The sequence below is a fragment of the Haliotis asinina genome, chromosome 3, assembly GCF_037392515.1.
Source record: "Haliotis asinina isolate JCU_RB_2024 chromosome 3, JCU_Hal_asi_v2, whole genome shotgun sequence".
In the NCBI taxonomy this organism is placed as follows: Eukaryota; Metazoa; Mollusca; class Gastropoda; order Lepetellida; family Haliotidae; genus Haliotis; species Haliotis asinina.
The window spans coordinates 21099959-21121751 of NC_090282.1; the positions used below are offsets into that span (position 1 = coordinate 21099959).

Here is a 21793-nt window from a genome sequence, read left to right on the forward strand (position 1 = left end):
TCATTCATCATTGGTCGAGATAATTATAGATTTTTCTCCTTGTGGTGACGTTGTTTGGATCACAACGTAAATAAGGCTGTTATAAATACGAGCGAAATTGTTATTATTGGCGTTATATGAAAATGGACCTTCACTCAACGTCGCTGTCGGTGACATATCGGTAGCTTACTGACAGAATGAAGATGACACTCATTAAGGAGATGTGTACGGGACTTTATTTCGGGAAAGTTTTGTAAAGGGAGGAAGTGAACATATTTTGTTTTGCTTTTGATGAAACATGGCGGCCAGGTCAGACAGAACAACGTTACGGGTTACATTAGAAAAGATTCGGAAGAATAAGACAAGCAGGGCATGGATTAAATCGGTTCAGTCACAGATTGATGATTTGAGAATGGCGAATGGTGAGGAAGATCAAGATCCCAAATCTAAAGATTTCGAAGTGGATGCGGGGCTGTCGGAAGAAGCTATGGCGAGTGTTGGATGGGGTACCCCGAAAGAGGATGACATAGAAGGAACGCCATCAGAAATTTCCGCAGAGGTATTATCTGATTTATTCCATGACGATTTCTCAGATGACGATGAAGATGATGACGATGAAGATGACATGTTTTCTTCAGACAATTCAGAGTATGACCTTGACTTCTATCTCCATCCATTTGACCCTGTTTTGGATCATGGTAGGACAATTCGGCCAGTGAACCCCCCTCCACCCTACCCCCACAGTCCATTAGAAGAACTTGAATGTTGGATATGTTTTGAAAACAAGAAACTGAGAAAACGCATATGCTGTAACTTTCCAGTGTGTGATGAGTGCATTGAAATGTATCTAATCACTCAGGTGAACCAGGGAATCGTCAAAATTGAATGTTTGAAGACTGAGTGCAGCTCTTATGTACACAGAGACGAAATACTTGCCCGTCTGCCTGCTGAGCTGAAAGACAAATATTACAAGTTTCTTGTGGATGCAAACAAGGATCCTGATGTTAAGACCTGTCCTCGATGTAGTCATGTCATGCGACTGAGTGGTCTGAACCAAAGACTAAACACGCATGCCTTGAAGCTCAAGAAAAAAGACCGAGCTGTTATATCCAGAGAAGAAAAGAAACATGTCAAGGATGGCATTCAAGTACAGTGTTCAAAATGTGAACTTGAGTGGTGTTTTCCATGTCAGGCTCCTTGGCATGAAGGTGTGACATGCAAACAATTCAGAAAGGGAGATCGCCTTGTCAAAACATGGGCCAATGAATATCACTATGGCCAACAAAATGCTCAAAAATGCCCCAAGTGCAAGGTACATAATGTTTGTTGATTACAAAGTTGGTTAAAAGCAAATGGTAAAGTCGTTATGATATGCCAAGGGCAAGAGTAGAACATAATCTTTCATTTCTGATTACAGTAGTATGATAGTTATTGCTTAACAAAGTATTGATTAAATATGTGAAAATAAGCTGGTTTTTTTTGTTCCAATATGCAATATGTACATACAGAATATGTAGGAAAGCACCCATAGACAACGTGGACAAAATGTTTTCACAACCCTACATCACCTACATTATCAACTTTATGACATGTACAGCACAGAATAGTGGCAGGAAAACAAGTGTATTTTTCAGCACTTTGAGTTGTTGTAGATCAAAAGCATTGTTTCATTTTTGAGTCACTACCAAAGTTATCGATATGTCTGTTTTACAATTAGCATGATGCTAATGCAGTTGCGAAAACTCATGTTGATTACTTTTCAAATTGTAGATTTTCATTGAGCGAACAACTGGATGTGACCATATGACATGCTCACAGTGCCGTACCAATTTCTGTTACCGATGTGGTGACCGATACTGGGGTACAAAGCTTTTGGGAGACCACTTCAGCCGCTTCAGTCCATTTGGTTGCAAGTACAACTTCATGCCAGAAAGACCAGGAGCAAGGCGATTCATTAGAGGAGCTGTTCTTAGTGAGTAACCTTGCAAGAGTAGCTAAATTGGTAGGGGTTCTTCCTGTAACCCATGCTTAAGATATATATTTATTATGATTATTTCGAGGCTTTAGTGTTAGGGTAATAGTTGGTGTTACGGGGTTTTGATGAATAAACATTTGTTCTTATTTATAGATAGAATCGAACAAGGTTACAGGCGGAAATCTTTCTGTTTGATTAGCCATATATATACACAGTGTTCACGAACAGCGTCTGACCCTCTGACAAATCTGGCAGATTCGCCCGTGGTCAGATAGAAATCACCAACCCGCCAGCCCCAGTGTCTGACTGAATATTTCACAATGACTTTGTGTGAAGTTGTTATTTGCGGCATCTGACACTTGTTTGCTGTTTAGAAATCTTATGTTTGTTATCATATAATGTTAATAATTTCAATGCCAGTTATAAGTAATGTTAAATCTGAAATATTTGTTTAACTTAATTCTGTGGGTCCTGCAAATTTTCAATGGGTCAGACTGAATCTGAAACTTACATGACCCAATGTCCTGTTACTTTAAAACACCATCGTGAACACTGTATACAGATGAGATTTTTCCTGAGGAAAATTTTGTTTACATTGTGAAACATATCACATTTCGCCAAGTACTAAGATGAGAAACAAACCCAAAATGGGTTAGATCACTAAAAGAGTAAAATAGTAAGATATGAGTTAATGTAACAGTGATTTTAAAATAGCTATGGTTTAAAGTGTTTTACATGAATTCAAGATGATGCATGAATATGAAGATTAACTGTTGTGAAAATGATGGTGGCATTTAAACTGATCATGAAAATTTGTTTTCAACTATCTCTCATTAGTCTCAATCTCAGGAACCTATGTGATGTGCCATTGAATGAATGTTGTATTACTGAGTGGACAGCAATATTCCAGCTATTTCATAGAGAACTGTAAAATGGTAAACAATCAAGTCTGGGCATGGCAATCCAGAGGTTTTTCACATGATCAGCATCAAACATACATTTTGTATACACATGCCAGCCATGACCATTTCCCAGACAGATTTATTCCGAAATATACATGATGTAGGTCATTAGCTCCCAATACTGTAATGTTCAACCTGGACACTTACTGTTAACGATGATCATAGCCTTACAATAAGTAAGACTATCTGTATCTTTGTTATATTTTGAAAAAAATTGGAATAAATTGGCTTTGTCTGAATGGCAGGATACTGACATGCATTTTTCGGGATGATTCTGATAAATTCGAGAGGGTTAGCATCTCTGAAATAGGAATCAAATGATGATGATGTTAACTAGTTCAAGACGTAACGTGTACGCGAGACGTCCTGTTAACACTATTCCCGTCTTAGAAAGTAATATGCATCTAAAAGGGGTTCAAAATCTTTTTTAGAAGCCACTTGCCTCAGGGCATGTGACTTATAGAAAGTAACTTGTCCTGACTAATTACCCACTTGCCCTGATTTTTATGACGTAATGATAATAATGAACTTATGAAAGAATAAATCAACATGGCATTTGATGTTAATGTTTACTGGACTACAGTCATCCCGCACAATAACTCTCTTCACGATACTAATGATTCGGTTAATTAAACGGACGGCTAATCCGTGGCTCCCATAAAAAAGTTGAACTGCAATCACACCCCTTCATGAAATTGAAATAGCTCATAAACAAAGCCGCAGCTGAGCTCTGGTAAATCACATAGACTAGTGAATTTCAGTGCAGATGGCAACTGACAGTGTTTATATAGCTTATATAGCTTAATTTTCACGTGGTAAAGCAGGAAAATACTGCATCAGTATAGACATCTGTTTATCATTTAAATCTTATTGAAAAGTTGCATTCCTCGAGTGTAACAATTTATAGGGATCCCTAAAATTCCTAATATTTATGTATCTTAGGGAGTTCACATACCTAATTGCACCAGTTTGGGGTAGGCATATCTGCTATTTTATTCAACTTCTGTTTCACCCTAGTGGTGTTTGTAGATTTATCAATGCTTAAGGGTGTCACGGAAATGGTCAGTGTCTGTGACCTACATCACTTTCAGAGTTGTTCCCACATTAAGCTGAATCATTATGATGCTACTGGAATACTGTTGAAACAGCCACTCATCCCAACTCACTGATCTTTGATGACATATCTGATGTGTTCTTGCAAATACCATGAAGATGAATTGTATCAGCAATGTAGACATGTTGAGCTTTGTTAATGTGTTATAACATGCTTGCGTGTTGAAGAAAGTATTGAGTTCTTGAGTTTTTCTGATTGAACTCATGGATTAAACCGCTGCAAAATGTGATATAGGACATTTTGAAATCTCCATTGGTAGTTTTGGAAATACGAAGGATTAACTGTCATGATCATTGTTGATGAATGACTTGTTTAATGACTGATTAATGAGAGGCAAACATATTGAGCATTTATTCTTAGAGTTCATCATGTTCATTTGAATTACATGTACTATGTATACATAAGTATAAAATAAAGCAAAACCTTAACTTTTTATAAATGTTGTCTGCTTCACAAACATCTGACAAGTGTTCTGATTATTAATGATGTTCTGCTATTCCTTTGTCAGAAACCAATCAGTTATCTATGAACTTCCATCAAGACATTAACTGGCACATCAGATTTGTGATGTTAGATTATCATTAATGTAGAAATAAACTGTCTTTTCTGTCATTTGGAATAATCAGGATGCTAAATTAAAGAAGAACAAATGGTATCACCAATGACAAATTTAGCCGTACAATCATTTAAATAATTTGGGCTCCCATTTACATGGTGAATGACGAGAACATGATGCACAACAAAAATACATACTGATTTTCATGTTGATGTCTTGTAATTGTTATTGGCCAAAATGGTGCTAATGGTGAAATAATGACTACTTTTAGTCAGTTTACCATTTATCATTGATTAATGATCAGTGAAATTACATCTTACACTGAGGGAAAATAGTGCCCACAAGCCCATTGGAATCCTGATGATAAAGAGCTTTTCTTCAACCAATTTAACATGCCATAGGGTATTTACTGTTGGCCTGTTTCTTAACCATGTCCTGCATTCTTACAAAGGTTGCATGGAATAACCTAAGAGACAACTACAATATGTTTGCCAAAGAAGTAGTAACACATATGAATATTAATTCATGAATTTCAAGCAATTAAAATTGCAAACATGCTATGTTATATATGAAATTGAAACATTTCAATGACAACTGACATTTTGTGTGAAGCAAATGAAAAAGGCAGTATATCCCAAACAATGCAACTTAAGTGCCATAAGCAGGCTTTGGCAAAGTAATACTTTGGCAATGTTCCATTTTGCATATCTGGCTGAGATAAATAAATCAAGTGAAAGTAAACACATTCTCTGATAGTATTAAAAAATATTTGATTAATGAATAATGGCCTGTTTGATTGGCATTTTAGAAGTTGGTGAGTAATAAGAAAGTAAAATACATTGTGGAAAACAACTTCTTTATTATATAAAAAACTATACCACAATGTTGCATATATTAAAGAAGTTGTTCTTTATAAAGTATCTTACTACTAAAGATTAATAAATTGAATTCATGAAGTGATAATGTTTAAGACATCAAATTCATTATAGCGATTCATTATATATACTGTTTCTTGCAAAGCTTTGTGCAGTTAACATGAGTCAATTTTGTGTTGATTTAGCAGGATCGTTTGTAAAATTCACCGTCCGGAAACAACAACAGAATACCTGTTGTAGACAGTCACTTTTATAGCATAATGGATTGGGCTTTTTGAATGAGATATGCCAAGAGGGCTGGGTTCCCAGTTATTTGGTATCTAGAGTCATACTGTATATCCATACAGAAACATTTCCATAGGAATGGAATAAATTGTCATATTTCACTTTAAAGAGGTTAGATACCTTTGTTGTGCAAATGCTGCATGCGACAGGATGTGTCAGTAAGAGCACATATTTATCTTACACACGTATTTCCCCTTATCTTGCTCCTAATCATGCTTCATGATTTTTATTCCACACAACAATTTATCCTGAGGTAAACCTGGGCCAGAGATATTAAGAGTTATTTTCCCTTTTAAATTTCATTTTGGTATGGTGTTTTAATTGCTGATTATGTTGATACCCTCTGGTAACATATTTTTATACCCTGCAACGCATTACATGAGTGGTATCCATGTAGGTGTTGGCATTTCCATGGCAACAAGTTTGACTTTGACTCGAATTCCACAGCAGAACTTTAAAAGCCTTCTCTAATCTATCACCAAATTTGGCAAATATAGGTCTGGTAGTGTATGGTTGCCTTTTGATAGTTTTGGAATTGTGAATAAATTGTTTTTTGATATATCCATGGCAACAATATGTCTCTGACTCAAACTTGTGGTAGTGTTCTTTTCCAGAGCAAAACTCTAAAACCACACATTGTTTCTTCTCCAAACTTTGCACATATGATCATAACTAGTAGACATATTCATAAGCATATTTTGCCTTTGTGTTGGTATTGATGTCATCTTGATTATTTTTTTATATTAATCAAGTGTGAATTTACTATATAGAAATTGTTTTATAAACAAGAAGAATCTTTGGAAGGATATTTGGAATGTCAGTAGATTAAATAGTGGACACTAATCGTTGTTTATGTACACACATCTGGGACACATTGACAAGCCATAATGAGTACGATACATATATGACTCTTATGAAGAAAATATTCTGTTCATCATTATCTCACAATGAACTAACAAAATAATTAGAAGGTGGTGGCAGTCAAGGATGATCTCAGCCACTCAGAGAACATTGCTCAAGACCAGGAAAAACAGATAGACATGACAAGGAAGCACTTTAGCTCAATTTAGAACTATATTACTTGAAATATGACATGTGCTTTATCTGAAATACACAAGGAAGCCCTGAAAGAACAAGCAAGAAAACTGAAGGTCATCCAGGAACGAATGTATTAGCATGAATACCATGGAGACTACAAAGAGAATATTTCTTTAGGTTTTCAACTTATTTCATAAACTTTAAAACAGCTTCGTATTTATTTCAGACTTTTTCAGTCAGAACCTGTTTAGATGTTTCCTGCTCTTTTGAATGCTCCATCTGGTTAAAATCTTCTTTTTGATTTGAGAAAATTGTTACCATTCAATTTGTTATTAAAATAGAATTAAAATTAATTTACTGTACTGGCTGATTCTGCTTCATGAGAAGTGGATCATATTAAACAGAATATATGGTGGAAGTAAGAGAAACAATGCTTGATGTGAAAGCTGATTCACACATTAAGCTAAATAAGGCTGTTGTGATTCCCTTGTGTATTTGGTGAATTGTACTGTATCCCTTCATCATGTTCATGAATATAATTTGTTATTGTGAACTAAGCATCAAATCTTCATGAACGTTTGAAAATAGGAGTGTTTTACACAAGTTTTGGTGCTGCTTATCAAAACTAGGTATACAAAATGTTAAAGTTAGTCTGCTGCAGTGTGTGCTTGACCTCTTGAGAAATATATTAGGAATTTCAAACCCCAGTGATCAGGATTATTGAAAACAGATGACAAACTCTGCTTTCTGTATTTCAAAGTGGAATTTGTTTTTGTGTCATGTGCTTGAATAAGAGTATTATTAATTTATAATTCTGCTCATTGAACCACAGACAGTATATTTATTCACATGGTCAGTGGCTTGGCTACATTACTTAGTTTAGTCTATCAACACAAAGCCTGGAGATATGTCTTACAAGTCTATCAAGAATAGTACATCCTTGTCAGGCTTGTTCAGCTTGCTTATGAACATGTTTGTCAACTCAGGTGGATGTAATGGTGGATGACAGTGGTCCGCATCATTCATTAATTAATCCTGTTACGTTTGTCATCTAGATATAATCCTGATTGTTACCCAAGTGCACCCAGACTTTGACCGTTGGTGGTGTTATACTGATATGAATAAGTGGTTAATCAACATAGGCTGACACGAATAAATTGATATCTGAACCATCAACAGGTTTGTTAACATGATAACTGGTTTAAAGAAGTATTTAGCGAAGGCAGATGAATACTGTGTAATATGGAGAGTTTGAATTCCAGCTTCTCATTGGCCATTGAACATGATGAAAGAGTTTTGATAATACTGCACAGAGATTATGTTTATATATGAGATGTGTGAACTATATGTTGCATTAACATGGAAAATGTGACCAGATTTCTGATTCAGAATTCTGCTCTTGCCCCTGAAGAGCCATTCCTGTGCAACATGGATAAAATGATTAAACATGCATTAGTAAATAGGGTGAGGTTAGGTTCAGAAAAATGTGCCCTCACAATCTTTCACAGCATCAAAGAAGAGATATGGTTCATAAAATCAGTGATCTCACTTTAGGATCTGTAGAAAAAAGGATATTATTATTTCTTTTATATTAAAGTGTTATATCAAGTAATTCTGTCTGTTCATCCATCTGTCGACATTTTTCTTCAGCCAGTAACATAAAAACTATTATGGATCACATTCTTAAATCTCAGTCTAATGGAGGGTTTACCTTTGTAGTTACCAATGTAGATTATGATATTATGTTATGAAAAGTTACAACAATTTACAAATTTTCATGTTTAAGACTTTCTTCAATCAATAAATTGAAATTCTCATGGAAAATATGTGCAAGACATTATTGGACTTGAGGAGGTCAGGGGTATGAGTCAACCCTAAATGCATTCACTTGTTGCTTTGGTAAGAATTGACATGAATCAGGCTTGTGGCAGGCAAATGTACTAGTGCTCAACACCATGCACTGTCATAATGTACCAGGATACTGACAGATAAACAATTGAGGAAGTTATTCAACTGATAACTGTATATGCCTTTAAAAGTGACATCATTTTCATATGTAGTAGTTGTCCTTCATTGCAGATATTAACATATTCAAAAAACAGTATTTAGTCTCAGTGTGTATAAGTTAGAATTGGTCTCATCAACTCATGTTTGTTGTAAAAGGCGAGTAACAGGATTGGGTGTTAAGGCAGGCTGTGACAGATGTCATCGTATCCCAGTTGTGCCCCGACTTAAGTGTTTACACTCGAGACCGCCACCATATGGCTGGAATGTTGCTGAGAGCAGTGCTTAACAACAAACGATCAAAGTATGAGGAAGAAACATACTTACATAGACCTTATTTATTCAAGTCTAGAGCCAAGGATAAATTACTAATACATTACTAAATAGTTCAAGTTGTATTATCTACCTTTTATTACCCATGTTAACCTTGGCGATTTTACTGAAAAGGTCTCATTATACTAAAAAGGTATAAATTGTGCTAAGAAGGTCTAATGTCCAGTAGACTGTCCTCAGTATCATTACAGGGGACAGCAGAAATGGTTTTCACACACTCTTCCTATGCTGAGAATCAAATCTGACGTCACAAGCAAATATTTAATCCATTGAGGTTTGTTTGTTGCGCCTTAGGCTAATAAAGCTTGTAAATTATTGAAGGTAGATGTGACCTTGTCGATATCCTCGTCTTGTAAGTATAGACCAGTCATCATGCTTTGTAGCCCCAATAAGAATTGTGCTGGCAAATACCCCTCAGTGTTCACAAGGAGCAGGACCAGGTAAGTGTGTACTTCAAGAAGTAAAAGTGTAAGTACTCTAATTGGACAGATATCCAGATCCTGATCTAAACAAAATTTACCACTTTCAATGACTAAACACTAAAACAGTTGACAAAAATGTGAGGTTGGAATATGTAAGTGAGTCATATTTTTCAACGCAGTGATGCAACCCATGCATGTGTATGAACATCAGTTGGTAGGTATTGCATTATGCATGTTAGTTCATCGAAGGCTTCCTTGGGTGATGGTTAGGAATAAGTTAGTCATGGAAAGTGACACTCCAGCTGCTTCTTGCATGGTAACTGGTCTTGTCCATTTGGTCAGCATTGTCAGGCTTGTTGATTGTTGGTCATTGTACCCCAGCAATGTTTGACATCGGAGATCAAGCACCTGTTTGTCTGGTTGACTCAGTTATTTACAGGCCGTTGTCATATGTCTGGAATGTCTTTGGAGATAGCAAGATGAAACAACAAACAAAACAATCAATAATTTGCATGCAAGATGACAAGAGACACAAAAATAAATATGCTAGGCATGCTTGGCACAAAGTGAGCAGTTTTGAGTGAAAATATCCGCATGTTACTAAAATAGTTCCTCTTTCAAAGTTTCATGTAAGTGTAATAGTACCTGTTGTAGTGGCAGGTCAAAGAGAGTTGTATTCTGCAGATAAAAGGATTTTGTAAAGAAGGAGAAGAGGCTTAATTTTATGTAATTTTAAAGAAAGCACTATTACCATTCAGTATTAACATATGTATGTGAAAATATGAGCTTTAAATTTAAATATGTTCCAGTTTTGAACAAAACAATAATATGCATGCATATTTGTCATAACTTATTTGTGTTTTGGTATGGATTGTGGTACCATTTTTTGTATCATTGTATCACAGGAAACATCTGATTCTTATTTAATTTTTTCAAAATGTTATCTGAAGATGTTTGCAAGTGTGTACCCATGGTTACATAATTGTATTCCATAATTTGCAATAAACAACACTTATGTAACTGATGGGTGTGAGAGTTGCCTAAGGGAGAGTTTCTATTGTCATTATGATATTTTAGTGATTTCTATCACCCGTCATGTGTTTAATGCAAAGCAAGAGACATATTATTAGGCTCTGTCCATACTTACATAAGAATTGGAATATCTCACGAACTTGTTGACCAGGACCTCAGATTTTTTAAGCTGTCTTAGCGCTATGATAGTTAGTGTTAATGTAGGTCAGTTAAGACTATCTTAGTGCTAGGAGAGCATTAATAGTCTAGGCACAGGTTCTTTTAATATTTGGTACCTAGGTTCATCCTAGTCTGAAAAAGGTCGCTGTCAGGTTTGGTGACCTTCATTGTCATTTGAAGGTCACAAGTACACTTTAGCATTTTACCCTTGTCAGCAGGATATCTCAAGAATGGTTCACTGGATTCTCTTAATATTTGGCATCAAGCTTCATCTAGGGAAGGGGCAAGGCCCAGTTGATTTTGGTGACCTTCACATCGTTTTTCTGGTCACAGTGACACTTTGAATATTTCACCAGGTGAACCTACATGTTAAGTTGTCAGCAAGATATCTCAAGAACCATTCACTTGATTTTCTTTATATTCAAGACCAAGCTTCATCTAGGGAATGCGCAGGGCCTAGATTATGTTTGTGACCTTTACATAATATTCAATGTCATGGCAACACTTTGAAGATTTCAGCATAAAAGCCTAACATTTGTTAGTGAGATCTCTCAAGAACCATTTGCTTGATTTTCTTCATATCTGACACAAAGCAAGGTGGGAAGGTGCAGGATGACTGCTTTTGTTGGCATTAAACTTCATTTATTAAACTACAACCTTCACTTTCATTTCTTTTTAAGTCTGATTTGATAATTTGCGACAGGGGACTATGTCACCTGAGTGACAGTGCCTGTTCGTTTTACTATCAAATAGTTGATCATTGTATTATCTAGTACAAACTCCCATTAATAGCAGACTACTGCCATATAGCTGGAATGTTAAAGAGATCTTGCTGTGCAACCAACCCACCAATCAAATAGCACACTTTGATATAGCTTGATCAAGGTAGGAGTGATTCATTGTTATTATTATGGATTTTGAATTAAAGAATGGGATGTGATGTATTTTCATGATGTATGTATATCATGTTTCAATGGTTACAGGTGGCAAGTTGCTGGGTGGTGTAGTGTTGGCTGGTCTGGCTGTGGCTGCAGGTGTGACGTTGCTGGGGCTGAGTGTGGTGGCGCTGCCTGCTATTGGGGGATACAGGTACCACAAGAGGAGGAAGAGGAGACAGATGCAGCGATACTTCTCCCGCATCAACAAGCAGGAGCGGGTCTACAGACTGGATACCGATGGTGAGGGAACACACATAGCCTCACTCAATTGATATGCCTTGGAATATTGGGGGCTCCAAACATTAAGACAAGATGTGGGGGGTTGGGGGGATGGAGTTTGTTATGTGTACCAGTCTTGCACAAATTCAGGTCTTCATACAGGCTAGTGACAAATAGAATGCTGTATTTGAAGATTTGATGTTTGTATAATCATAGTGTTGTGCATTTTAAGAAAGTGAGTTAGTAAAGACAAATGGACATTTATAGCTTTACATTTGACTTAATTTCTGATTGAAGTGTGGGTGGTGGACTAGCCTAGTTTTTAAAGCATTCGCTTGTCACACTGAAGACCCAGGTTCAATTCCGAACATTGGTACAATGTTTGAAGTCCATTTCTGGTGTCTCCTGCCATGATATTACTGAAATATTGCTAAAAGCTGTGTAAAACCAAACTGACTCACTCTGATCGAGGTGAAAATGTCAGTTCAGTAATGAGCTACATCTAAGTAGTATTTGATTCATCATGTAAGCATGGTATATTTATTTGCATCTCATTGAACTAGTACACACTATCTTCAGGTAAAATTTCTACAGTGCCCCCTGCCACCCCTGCTGAGATGATCGATGAGTCTGAAGACGGGACCCAGAACAACCCCGAGTGGGTAGTCCTTGGAGTACAGCTGCCAGACTCACGCCAGGTGGAGGTGCTGGTGCACCGACCAATCAACTCAAACTCAGACAGCGAGGAGCAGACGTACAGAACAGAGATGACCCAGTCTGATGAGGCTGGGAATGAGAACGCTGTCATCACCCTCACTGATGTGAAAGAAGTAACTGATGAAGATGGGTACACTCGAGTAATTGCGCATGTTGTGTCGAAGATGGCAAAGGATGATAACACTCCCCATGAAGAAAATGATGACAGTGATTCCAGCGTGCAGACAGACCTGAAACAGGTGTCTGAAAATGAGCTCAGTTTTTCATCAGATGAAAAACTTTCGAAGACAGAATCCAGGGGCTTGGCCTCAGAGGCCGATTCAAAGCCAGTGTCAAAAACAAATCGTAAAGAAGACAAACAAGATTCCAATGAAGAAGAAGTTGAACTTGATGTGAAGGAAAGTAATGGATGTTTTGCCAATATCTTTTCTAAGAAACTGAATTCCTTGCAACACACTGCTCATGATCTTCAACAGGGAAAGTTTCAGAGCAATCAGAAAGGGTCCTTGAAGAGCAAATCGGGAACTTGGGAGAAAGGCAGGAAAAAAGATGTTCATAGTATCGATATTAAATGTCTTTCAACGTTGGTGACAACACCATGCTCTGAGAGCAGGGGAGGTAAATCCCGCGATGATACCTGTGCTGGTGATAAGCTGGAGACAAGTCAGGCTGACTCATGTGAGTGTGACGGTGTCAAACATGAAGAGGTGGAGTGTTGTGACCGATGTCACAGTGCCCCACAGGGTCATCCGTACCCATGTGATGTTGTTACATATTTATGATTGTCTTGTGGTCAGATCAAGCCAGGATAATTGTACAAGTGGTTCACTGTGGCTTGAAGCCATGTATTTGTCCTTAGTCTTGTACTTTTTAACAATCTGCATGAATCATATGAAGACTGTGCACATGTTGTAAGACTAAGAAACTACACTTAACTTGACAGATTAAAATGGAATTACAATGTCTTTTCTGTTGTTCACTCCTCCAGCTGGAAACCATGGCAACACAGATCCTAGTCCTGTATTGCAGTTTCTAACTTTCAGTGATACAGGTTAACACAAATACTCCTTGCTATTCTTGATGATGTAGTAAGGTGTCATCTACTGTATTAGCATAAACAGGCCAGACCAATTGTTTGCCAGTTTTGAGAGTCTTCATATAACATGTAATAATTTTCATGAGGTTATAAGAATTACTCAGGATCTTTCATGCTTAAATTTGAACATTAAAGGAATAAAACTGAAAAAAAACAACCTTTTTTTCTGATTTTTTTTTTACTGTTAGACTTTGGCATCCAGGTTAGGAGGGTGTAACCAAATAGTAATGATAATTGCAGATAGGGGAATAGGGAATTCTCAGCATATCAACATGATCAAGGGAGACCTTTGGTCTGGCCAACGACACAATAGTGTTATGACAATAAACATATATACTACATTTTATCTGTAGTTATTCTCTTCTACATTTATCATGGCTTGAGTGACAGTAACTATGGCACCATTGTGTGATATTGTTTCTTTTGTTATTATGGTCTCGGAGTGAAGTTTGTTTATGTAGTAACCATAGTAATGTCAGTGACAGTTAGTTGGAGGGACTCACATGTTATAGTAAAATGTTATATATTCTAAGCTTGCCAAACAGTAAGGTTGTTCACGTGACTTTTAGTTGACCTTTTCTCCCTATAGAAGTGTTTGTCTATGCCGAAAATATTTAAATTTATTGATTTAATGTGCCTTTATCATATACTGGTCATCCAAAGCTTCCAAAAGTTGGGTTTAGTTTTTGAGTAAAGACTTTTGTTTGTTACCATAATATGTTATATTTTACACTACTATCATCTTTGACCTAGATTTTCAAAGCTCACTTGGCACTGAGATAGCAGTAAGTGCCATACATTAACATTAACTTATGACTGTCTTAGCGCTAAGCGAGCTTCGAAAATCTAGTCCCTGACCATATTGAAGTTTCCCATCAAGTTTACTGTTTCCTGAACGAGATTCAAACTTGTCATGTTTTTCCTTTAGAGAAACCATGCAATAAATTTGGATCCATGTTGTGAGCTTTTGTTATAGTTATTGAGAATGAATTTAAGAATGACAGCTTTAGCTTTTTTGTAGAGGCATAGACACTGAAATATATGGGTGACACAATACACCAAGGTCACTATGCAATACGTATCACGATACAAGTCATGATTTATACGTATCATGATACAAGTCATGATTTATACGTATCATGATACAAGTCATGATTTATATGTATCACGATACAAGTCATGATTTATACGTATCACGATACAAATCATGATTTATATGTATCATGATACAAGTCATGATTTATACGTATCACGATACAAGTCATGATTTATACGTATCATGATTCACATTTTCATGTCAACTTTTGTGGGTTTTTTTATGATAAATATTTCAGAGCAGTTTCTAAAGGAAATACTAGTTGCTGGCGCATATGTTTCTTGGCTGTAGCTAGTGGTAAATATTAAGTGCTGATCACAGTTAATTTTATGTATATTGTACTAACAGTAAGTGGTTTTGGGAGTGTCAGTAAGTACTTTAGCAAGCATATTGTCTTATATCGGTACAGAAAAAAACGTATCGTGTATGATATTGTTGCATGAAAACTCATGAAGCACCTGTGCATTGTTTCACCCCAAAGAATATCATGTGGGAATGTTAAAGTCTTTGCATATGTCTGCAGTGTTTTAGTCTAATCACGGGACTTGAAATAACCAGCTTTACATATGTCCAGTTGTTTTGAGCTTGTCATGCAAGTGTGCTTGTAAATCATGGGGTGAAAATTTTGGTAAAAGTCCTTTTGAATATATTTGATGAATCAAGTTGACATGTTTTATGCATGTTAAAATTCATTTATTGATGCATTTTTGTAGAGTCTGAATTTGTTCCTTTTGTGAACTGTAGTGGTAAGTTATGTCTTTCAATCAAATCAAATCTGAAAATGTTCTTTTAATATTCATTTAGCACCTAATCATGTTTTATGTAATCTACCAAGTGTCTAGGCTTGTTTCATAAGCAACAGTTGTCACAATTATAGTATGTTTGGCTCAAAAGCTGACTTATGAATTGCCATCTAACTCAAAAACTAATAAACATAACATACTCAATGAACGCTGATTATAAAAAAAATATTGTTACATTTCACTGTTTGTTACTAGGGACAAGTGCTGAGAAGAGAAGTCAGGTGTTCAAGAAACATGAACATGTACTGACACAAGTATTGTATTCATTCATCCTTTCTCACACACCTGGCTGTCTCTTTCTCTGCACTTCTTCCTTGTAAAAAATAGTGAAGTGTGTCAATGTTTTAATGATGGATTGTTAAACAACTTTTATATTTTTGGACTCAAATTCTGCAAAAACCTCACAGACTTAGTATAATGTTTTTATGATGATCAGCATTTCATTGAGTATTTCACGGTTATTAGTTTTCGAGTTTGATTACAATTCACTGGTCAGCTTCTGAGTCAAACAGAATATAGCGGAAAATGTCAGTCACTGAGAGCTTTTTGAACTTGTACAGGCTCCCGTACAAGGATGTACACAAGAAACCAAAGTTTGCAGGCACACTCTGAAATAATGCTTTAGTTCAAACTTCTTTTTTACAGTTCTTACTCTCTTAATTTCAAACGTATTTTCATCTTGAATTTTGATCATATATTCAGTGCTATATTATAATGTTGAGCCTTAAAGTCACTTCCTCATTATTTGGTATTACTGGTGAAGTACAGGTCATCTTGACACAGCCATTATACAAACATGATCTGGATAATGTTTCATTCTCATTTGCTGTGTTTTACTGACATTTGCTGAATACTGGACAAGATGCCTCCTTGCTATGCACATATCTTCCCCACTTGTTAGTGTTGGAGACGTGTTGAACTTGTTGAAGATTGATCTGTTTACCTATTTCATGTGTTTTGAAATACGGTTTTGTTAATTTAGTGTCTGAAATGCTGTGACATTGGGATTACTAGTTAATTAAATTAGCTTTCTTCCCAAGGATAGTCCAGATGGGGACTGAATGTCATTAATTTGCTTGGTGATGTCACATAAATAGTATTCAACAATTCCATGGACTTTTCAGATTCATTTCGGATTTACTTTTATTCTTCTCACTAAAGGCAGATCTTAGTGGTCTCTTCCACTGCACAGTGACCTTTTTCTGAAACTTTGGGAACTAATCAATGGACCCCACAGGAAAATAAGACAACGGTTATGAATAACTACTTCTTTATTTGTTTCTCACAAAGTTTTGTGGCCAGTTCTCAATCCTTTCGATCATTATCCATGTGAAGAAAAGGCAATAACTAGACCAGAAATAAAGAATAATGTACATCATGTTTTGGCCAATTTCTGGGTGTTATTGAGTATTTGAAGCACAAGAATCCATTAAAGCTTCGTTTCCTTTTACATGATTTTTTCGTACGATGTCATGTGACGTCTATGACGATACACGATTTGTTCATTTTGCCATGCGACGACATCGGTTGAGCTATCCGATTCGCTGGATCTGACATAGCAATTATGGCACATGTCTCAAGACATCACTCTCTGTGGTATGAGCAGAAATTGATTGCAATTCTTGGATTGTATCTCATGGTCAAAAAAAGAAAGAAAGTATTATGAAAAGAACGCACCGTTTTTGGGTTCACCCAATTTTGATGTGAAGAAAAGAGCAGGGGGCATATCACAGTCTGGTACATGGCAACAGTATTGGCAACAATTAAATGAATCAGTGTTTTCTGCCACTTTCATTTCTGTGGCGACCCCATCCCAAGCGATGCTCACATACTGGGCATCCCTATATTTGAGGCAGGAAACATCGTACAATGATGTCCTGACCCTCACAAGTTCAAGGAATTTTTCTACATTCACCATTACAGAGTTCGAAGCACATGGTCAAAACTGAAAATTGGTATTTCCCGGATTATTTTTAGCACAGTTGCCCCTTGAAACCCATACGATGGACCACATGGTCACACGACCAGATCGCTACATGTACCGATAAAAAAAGCCGTCGCACCACCATGTGTCAAAAATGCAGAAAAGTAAACAGTTACTGATAATTCAATGTGAGTGAAATCTGTCGTACGACGTTGTACGACGACGACGACGACGACGACGACGACGATGATGATGATGATGAATCTTGGTTTGCCAGCATCATGCCAGTCCACTGTTATATCCCATCTCTCTGATGATGAATCTTGGTTTGCCAGCGCCATGCCAGTCCACTGTTATATCCCATCTCTCTGATGATGATTCTTGGTTTGCCAACACCATGCCAGTCCACAGTTATAACCTGTCTGATGATGATTCTTGATTTGCCAGCATCATGCCAGTCCACAGTTATAACCTGTCTCTCTTGTGGTTCTTCGTTTGCCAGCACCATGCCAGCTCACAGTTGTAACCTGTCTCTCTGATGGTTCTTGATTTGCCAGAGCCATGCTAGCTCACAGTTAAAACCTGTCTCTTTCTACCTACATTATTTTATTATTTTATTGTTATTAGTTTACATAGTCTTTGTACAGCATTTAGAATGGAAAAAACAAGATGTACAACTGCACTTCCCAGCAGTTTGATACACATGAAGGCAAGAATCTGAAGGTTTTGATAGTGCAGGTTTGCAATATGTAAACTGATCTTCTTTTAGATCTTTAGAACACAAATCTTCCATGACAAATTATTCTGGTGCAGTTTCACAGTTCGTGAACAGCTGTTTTGTTAATGTTAATAAGTTAGCTAATTATCAGCAACCTCACAGCTGTTGTTTGTTGGGTTGTCTGTTCATGATATACTGCCACACTTTATTAACAATATTGCAGTATTGATTAAAAGCAGTGTCTGAATTATCTCACAGTGATGCAGTCTTCAAGAAACTCACGATCTGATGTTTGATAACACTGACACAATGTATGATATTACTTCCCAGATATAGTTTGTTTAGTATCTCACCTGACACCCTGTCCTTAAACATGGTAGTGACTAAAACCTTGGCATGCTGGATTGTGAGAAAGGTTTTCTGGACCAAGATTGCGTCATGATTGATAAACACATACATGTCTTTGCCTGATTTTGCTTGGCAAGGATTTTTTCTAGAGTGAGTGAATGAGTGAGTTTAGTTTTACGCCACACTCAGCAATATTCCAGCTCTTTGGCGGCGGTCTGTAAATAATCGAGTCTGGACCAGACAATCCAGTGATCAACCACATGAGCATCGATCGCAATTTTGGGAACCGATGACTTTTGTCAACCAAGTCAGCGAGCCTGACCACCCAATACCGTTACTTCCCTCTTACGACAAGCACAGTCGCTTTTTATGGCAAGCATGGGTTGCTGAAGGCCTATTCTACCCGGGGACCTTCACGGGGTCGATTTTTTTTTAGAAAACATGAAACCCTGTCACAGTCACATTTTGGTCTTGAGTGGTTGGGATAGCCAAGTGTTTAAAGCATTCACCTGTCATGACAAAGACCCAGGCTCAGTTCCCCACATGGGTACCATTTCTGGTTTCCCCCGACATGATATTGCTTGAATGTTGCTTTGAACTAAACTCTGTCACATTTTTGACACATGCAAGTTCCTAACACTGAAGTGTGACTGTCGCTTCACCTAGACTGTGATGTTGTTACCTGTATAGTCAATAGAGCAGATACTTGTTGTTGATTTTCCTGTGTCAAGGATTGATGTGAAGATGACCTGGGGCCCCTTTTACAAAACTCTCATAAGCCTACAATCTCTTAAGTTTTCTCATAACCATTGCACCTCCTGTACTGTAACACACGAGCTGCAGATGCTATGAGAGATGTTCCGATATCTTAGCCTTATGAAAGCTTTGTGAAACGGGGCCCAGAAGTTGTTAATGTATAAGACATGCTTGCAAACAGACTGAAATATTGTATGATTATCATGCTTATGTCTGTCACTGATTTGAAATTTCAGTATTTAAAAATAAATACAAGTTGCTTGACATTTCGCTTTTTTTTAATTTTTAGAAAGTATCACAGAAAAGGTTTTAAGTACTTATTTATTCCAGGTGAAAGAAGGACTTGTTCATTTGTCCAGTTTCATAGGCTTGGTCTATGTTTAGCAAGTGATTCAAGGAAAATGGTTTTGTCTGTCGGTTTCAGAGGGGAATATTGTATCAATATGGTATGGTTTGATTTGTGGTGACAACCTTCAGTGTATTTACAATGTCGGGATGAAGGTGAGTCTTGAAGTGTGATGCTGTATCGTACACAAGGTTTGAGACGAATCTGATTAACACAGTGCCTGTTTTCTCACAGAATGTTTTTTCTTCTCCACAATACATTCTGTAAAGCCATCACTCAAGATATTTCATTCTGGAAACAACTTTTTATGAATCAGAAACATATCCATGGCAACATTTCAAATATAACAACTTTACTTAGTCACATTTGCTCCCATCTACTGTGTTATTCTCACAGAAAGTGTGATACACAGTGCAAGGTCTTTGTTTTCCTGATTTTCACTGGACAAATACTGCATACACTGACACTGTCTCCTTGACAGCTGGTTTGGATGGTCACACCTTGTATGTTTTGTTGAACTGGAGCACTTTGTTGTCATGGATAGAGTGTTTGCCCAGAAGTTGTTCAAACCTTAGCAGTATCGTTACAATTGAAGTTTAAAGGTGATTACTGTTACCAGGACAGATACTGGCATCAAGTAAATTGGCTGAAAATATTGTGATTGGGCCTCCTTTCACAAAGCATGAAGGTTATCATGAGTCACTAGCGTAACCTTAAAGCAATGTTAAGGAATAGGAGTTAAGGTTAGCCTTAGCAAAGGTTGCTTTTTGATCTGATGTTAAAATGTTGGTGTAAAACCCAGTTTCATCTCACATCAATATGTCTCATGGAAGGATACCTTCGGTTTTACCTGGGATAAACTGCATATTTATCATTGACACTGGTAGCTGAACCTTCAGAAGTCCCTACACTTCATAGATCATTGCTGAAGATTGAACAGAGAAAACTTGCATGACGGTTTTGTCAGTGGTCGAGTACACAGCGACATATATCAGCCACTGCCTCTTTGTGAATACTTGTACTGGAAACGTGGCACTGAATATATGTATCTCAGGATATTTTCTGTATATCCTCCATATCTGTCATGAGAGGGATCACATGAGGACCATTCATCTTAGGTGCCCTCATTCACTGTGCAATATTGTCTTTGCAAGAAACCTTATTGGGTTCAATTCCCAAATTTTCCCAGATTATACTTCTAGATATAGCCGAAAGGCTATCATATTGCTCAAATATGTAAGTGATAAATAAGCAGGAGGTTGGATACAAGCCATAACAGAATCTTAAAAGTGTTACAGGGCATGGATTGATGTTAATCAATTATTATTCCAAACTGGATAATGCTTTCCTCAGATTTTTTGTCAAAGTAATTTCAGCTTCGGCCACAGACCACAGTAATGGATGCCTCAAGTGTTTCCAGTGTTAGACAGGCTATGTTGCTTGTCATTTTGGTCTTTCAGTAGCTGTTGCTGGATTACAGTATTTCTTAGTGTTCATTTCGCTCTCATATAAATAAATATTTTACAGAATTATATGTCTTATGTTGTTAATGTATATCAGGTGTGAAACAAGTCTAAGTTTTTTGTCAAAGCCTGATAGGTTTGAAAGTATTATATTTGGATAGTATTGAAGGCATGCCCAACCTCTAAAGCAACAATTATGTGCAAGCCTGGGCTTAGTTTTATAATGGTAGCTACGCCCTTGTTTATGGATTTATTGTACTGCTGATGTCGTTTTGGAACAAAGCAACAATCAGTTAGTACAGGCTTTATTCATCATAAGAGACTCAGCTAGGATTTGCAATAGGTGCCAGATCATTGTAACCTGCTGCTGCTGTGTTATGGAACTCTTTCCCTTCACATCAGATACACCCCATATTTAGTGACTTTGTTGATAGGCATTATTGGCTCGACATCCATGTCATTGTACCCTATGTGTGGATGGAGGCTGTCAATCACTGGATTTTCTGGTCCAGATTGGACTATTTATTAGATCCAGAGCTGGAATTGGGTGTAATGAACATGAATGAATGCCTGATTTATGAATATGCTACACCAGAAGGAAATTATCTTTGTTATTATGTAGTATACAGTAGCAT

General features: G+C 36.9%; 1 protein-coding gene across 2 annotated transcripts; it reads left to right on the forward strand.

Moving 5' to 3' along the window:
• The first annotated feature begins 19 nt into the window (after positions 1–19).
• LOC137277652 (uncharacterized) lies at positions 20–16711 on the forward strand. Of its 2 annotated transcripts, none has more exons than XM_067809489.1 (4): positions 20–1291; positions 1750–1951; positions 11718–11912; positions 12471–16711. In XM_067809489.1, the coding sequence occupies exons 1-4, from the start codon at positions 278–280 to the stop codon at positions 13388–13390; spliced, it is 2331 nt and encodes a 776-aa protein (XP_067665590.1). In that variant the 5' UTR covers positions 20–277; the 3' UTR covers positions 13391–16711. The 2 variants fall into 2 exon arrangements, with proteins under 2 accessions (XP_067665590.1, XP_067665591.1); XM_067809490.1 differs by having other exon boundaries at positions 36–1291; positions 12486–16711.
• The last annotated feature ends 5082 nt before the right edge of the window (positions 16712–21793 follow it).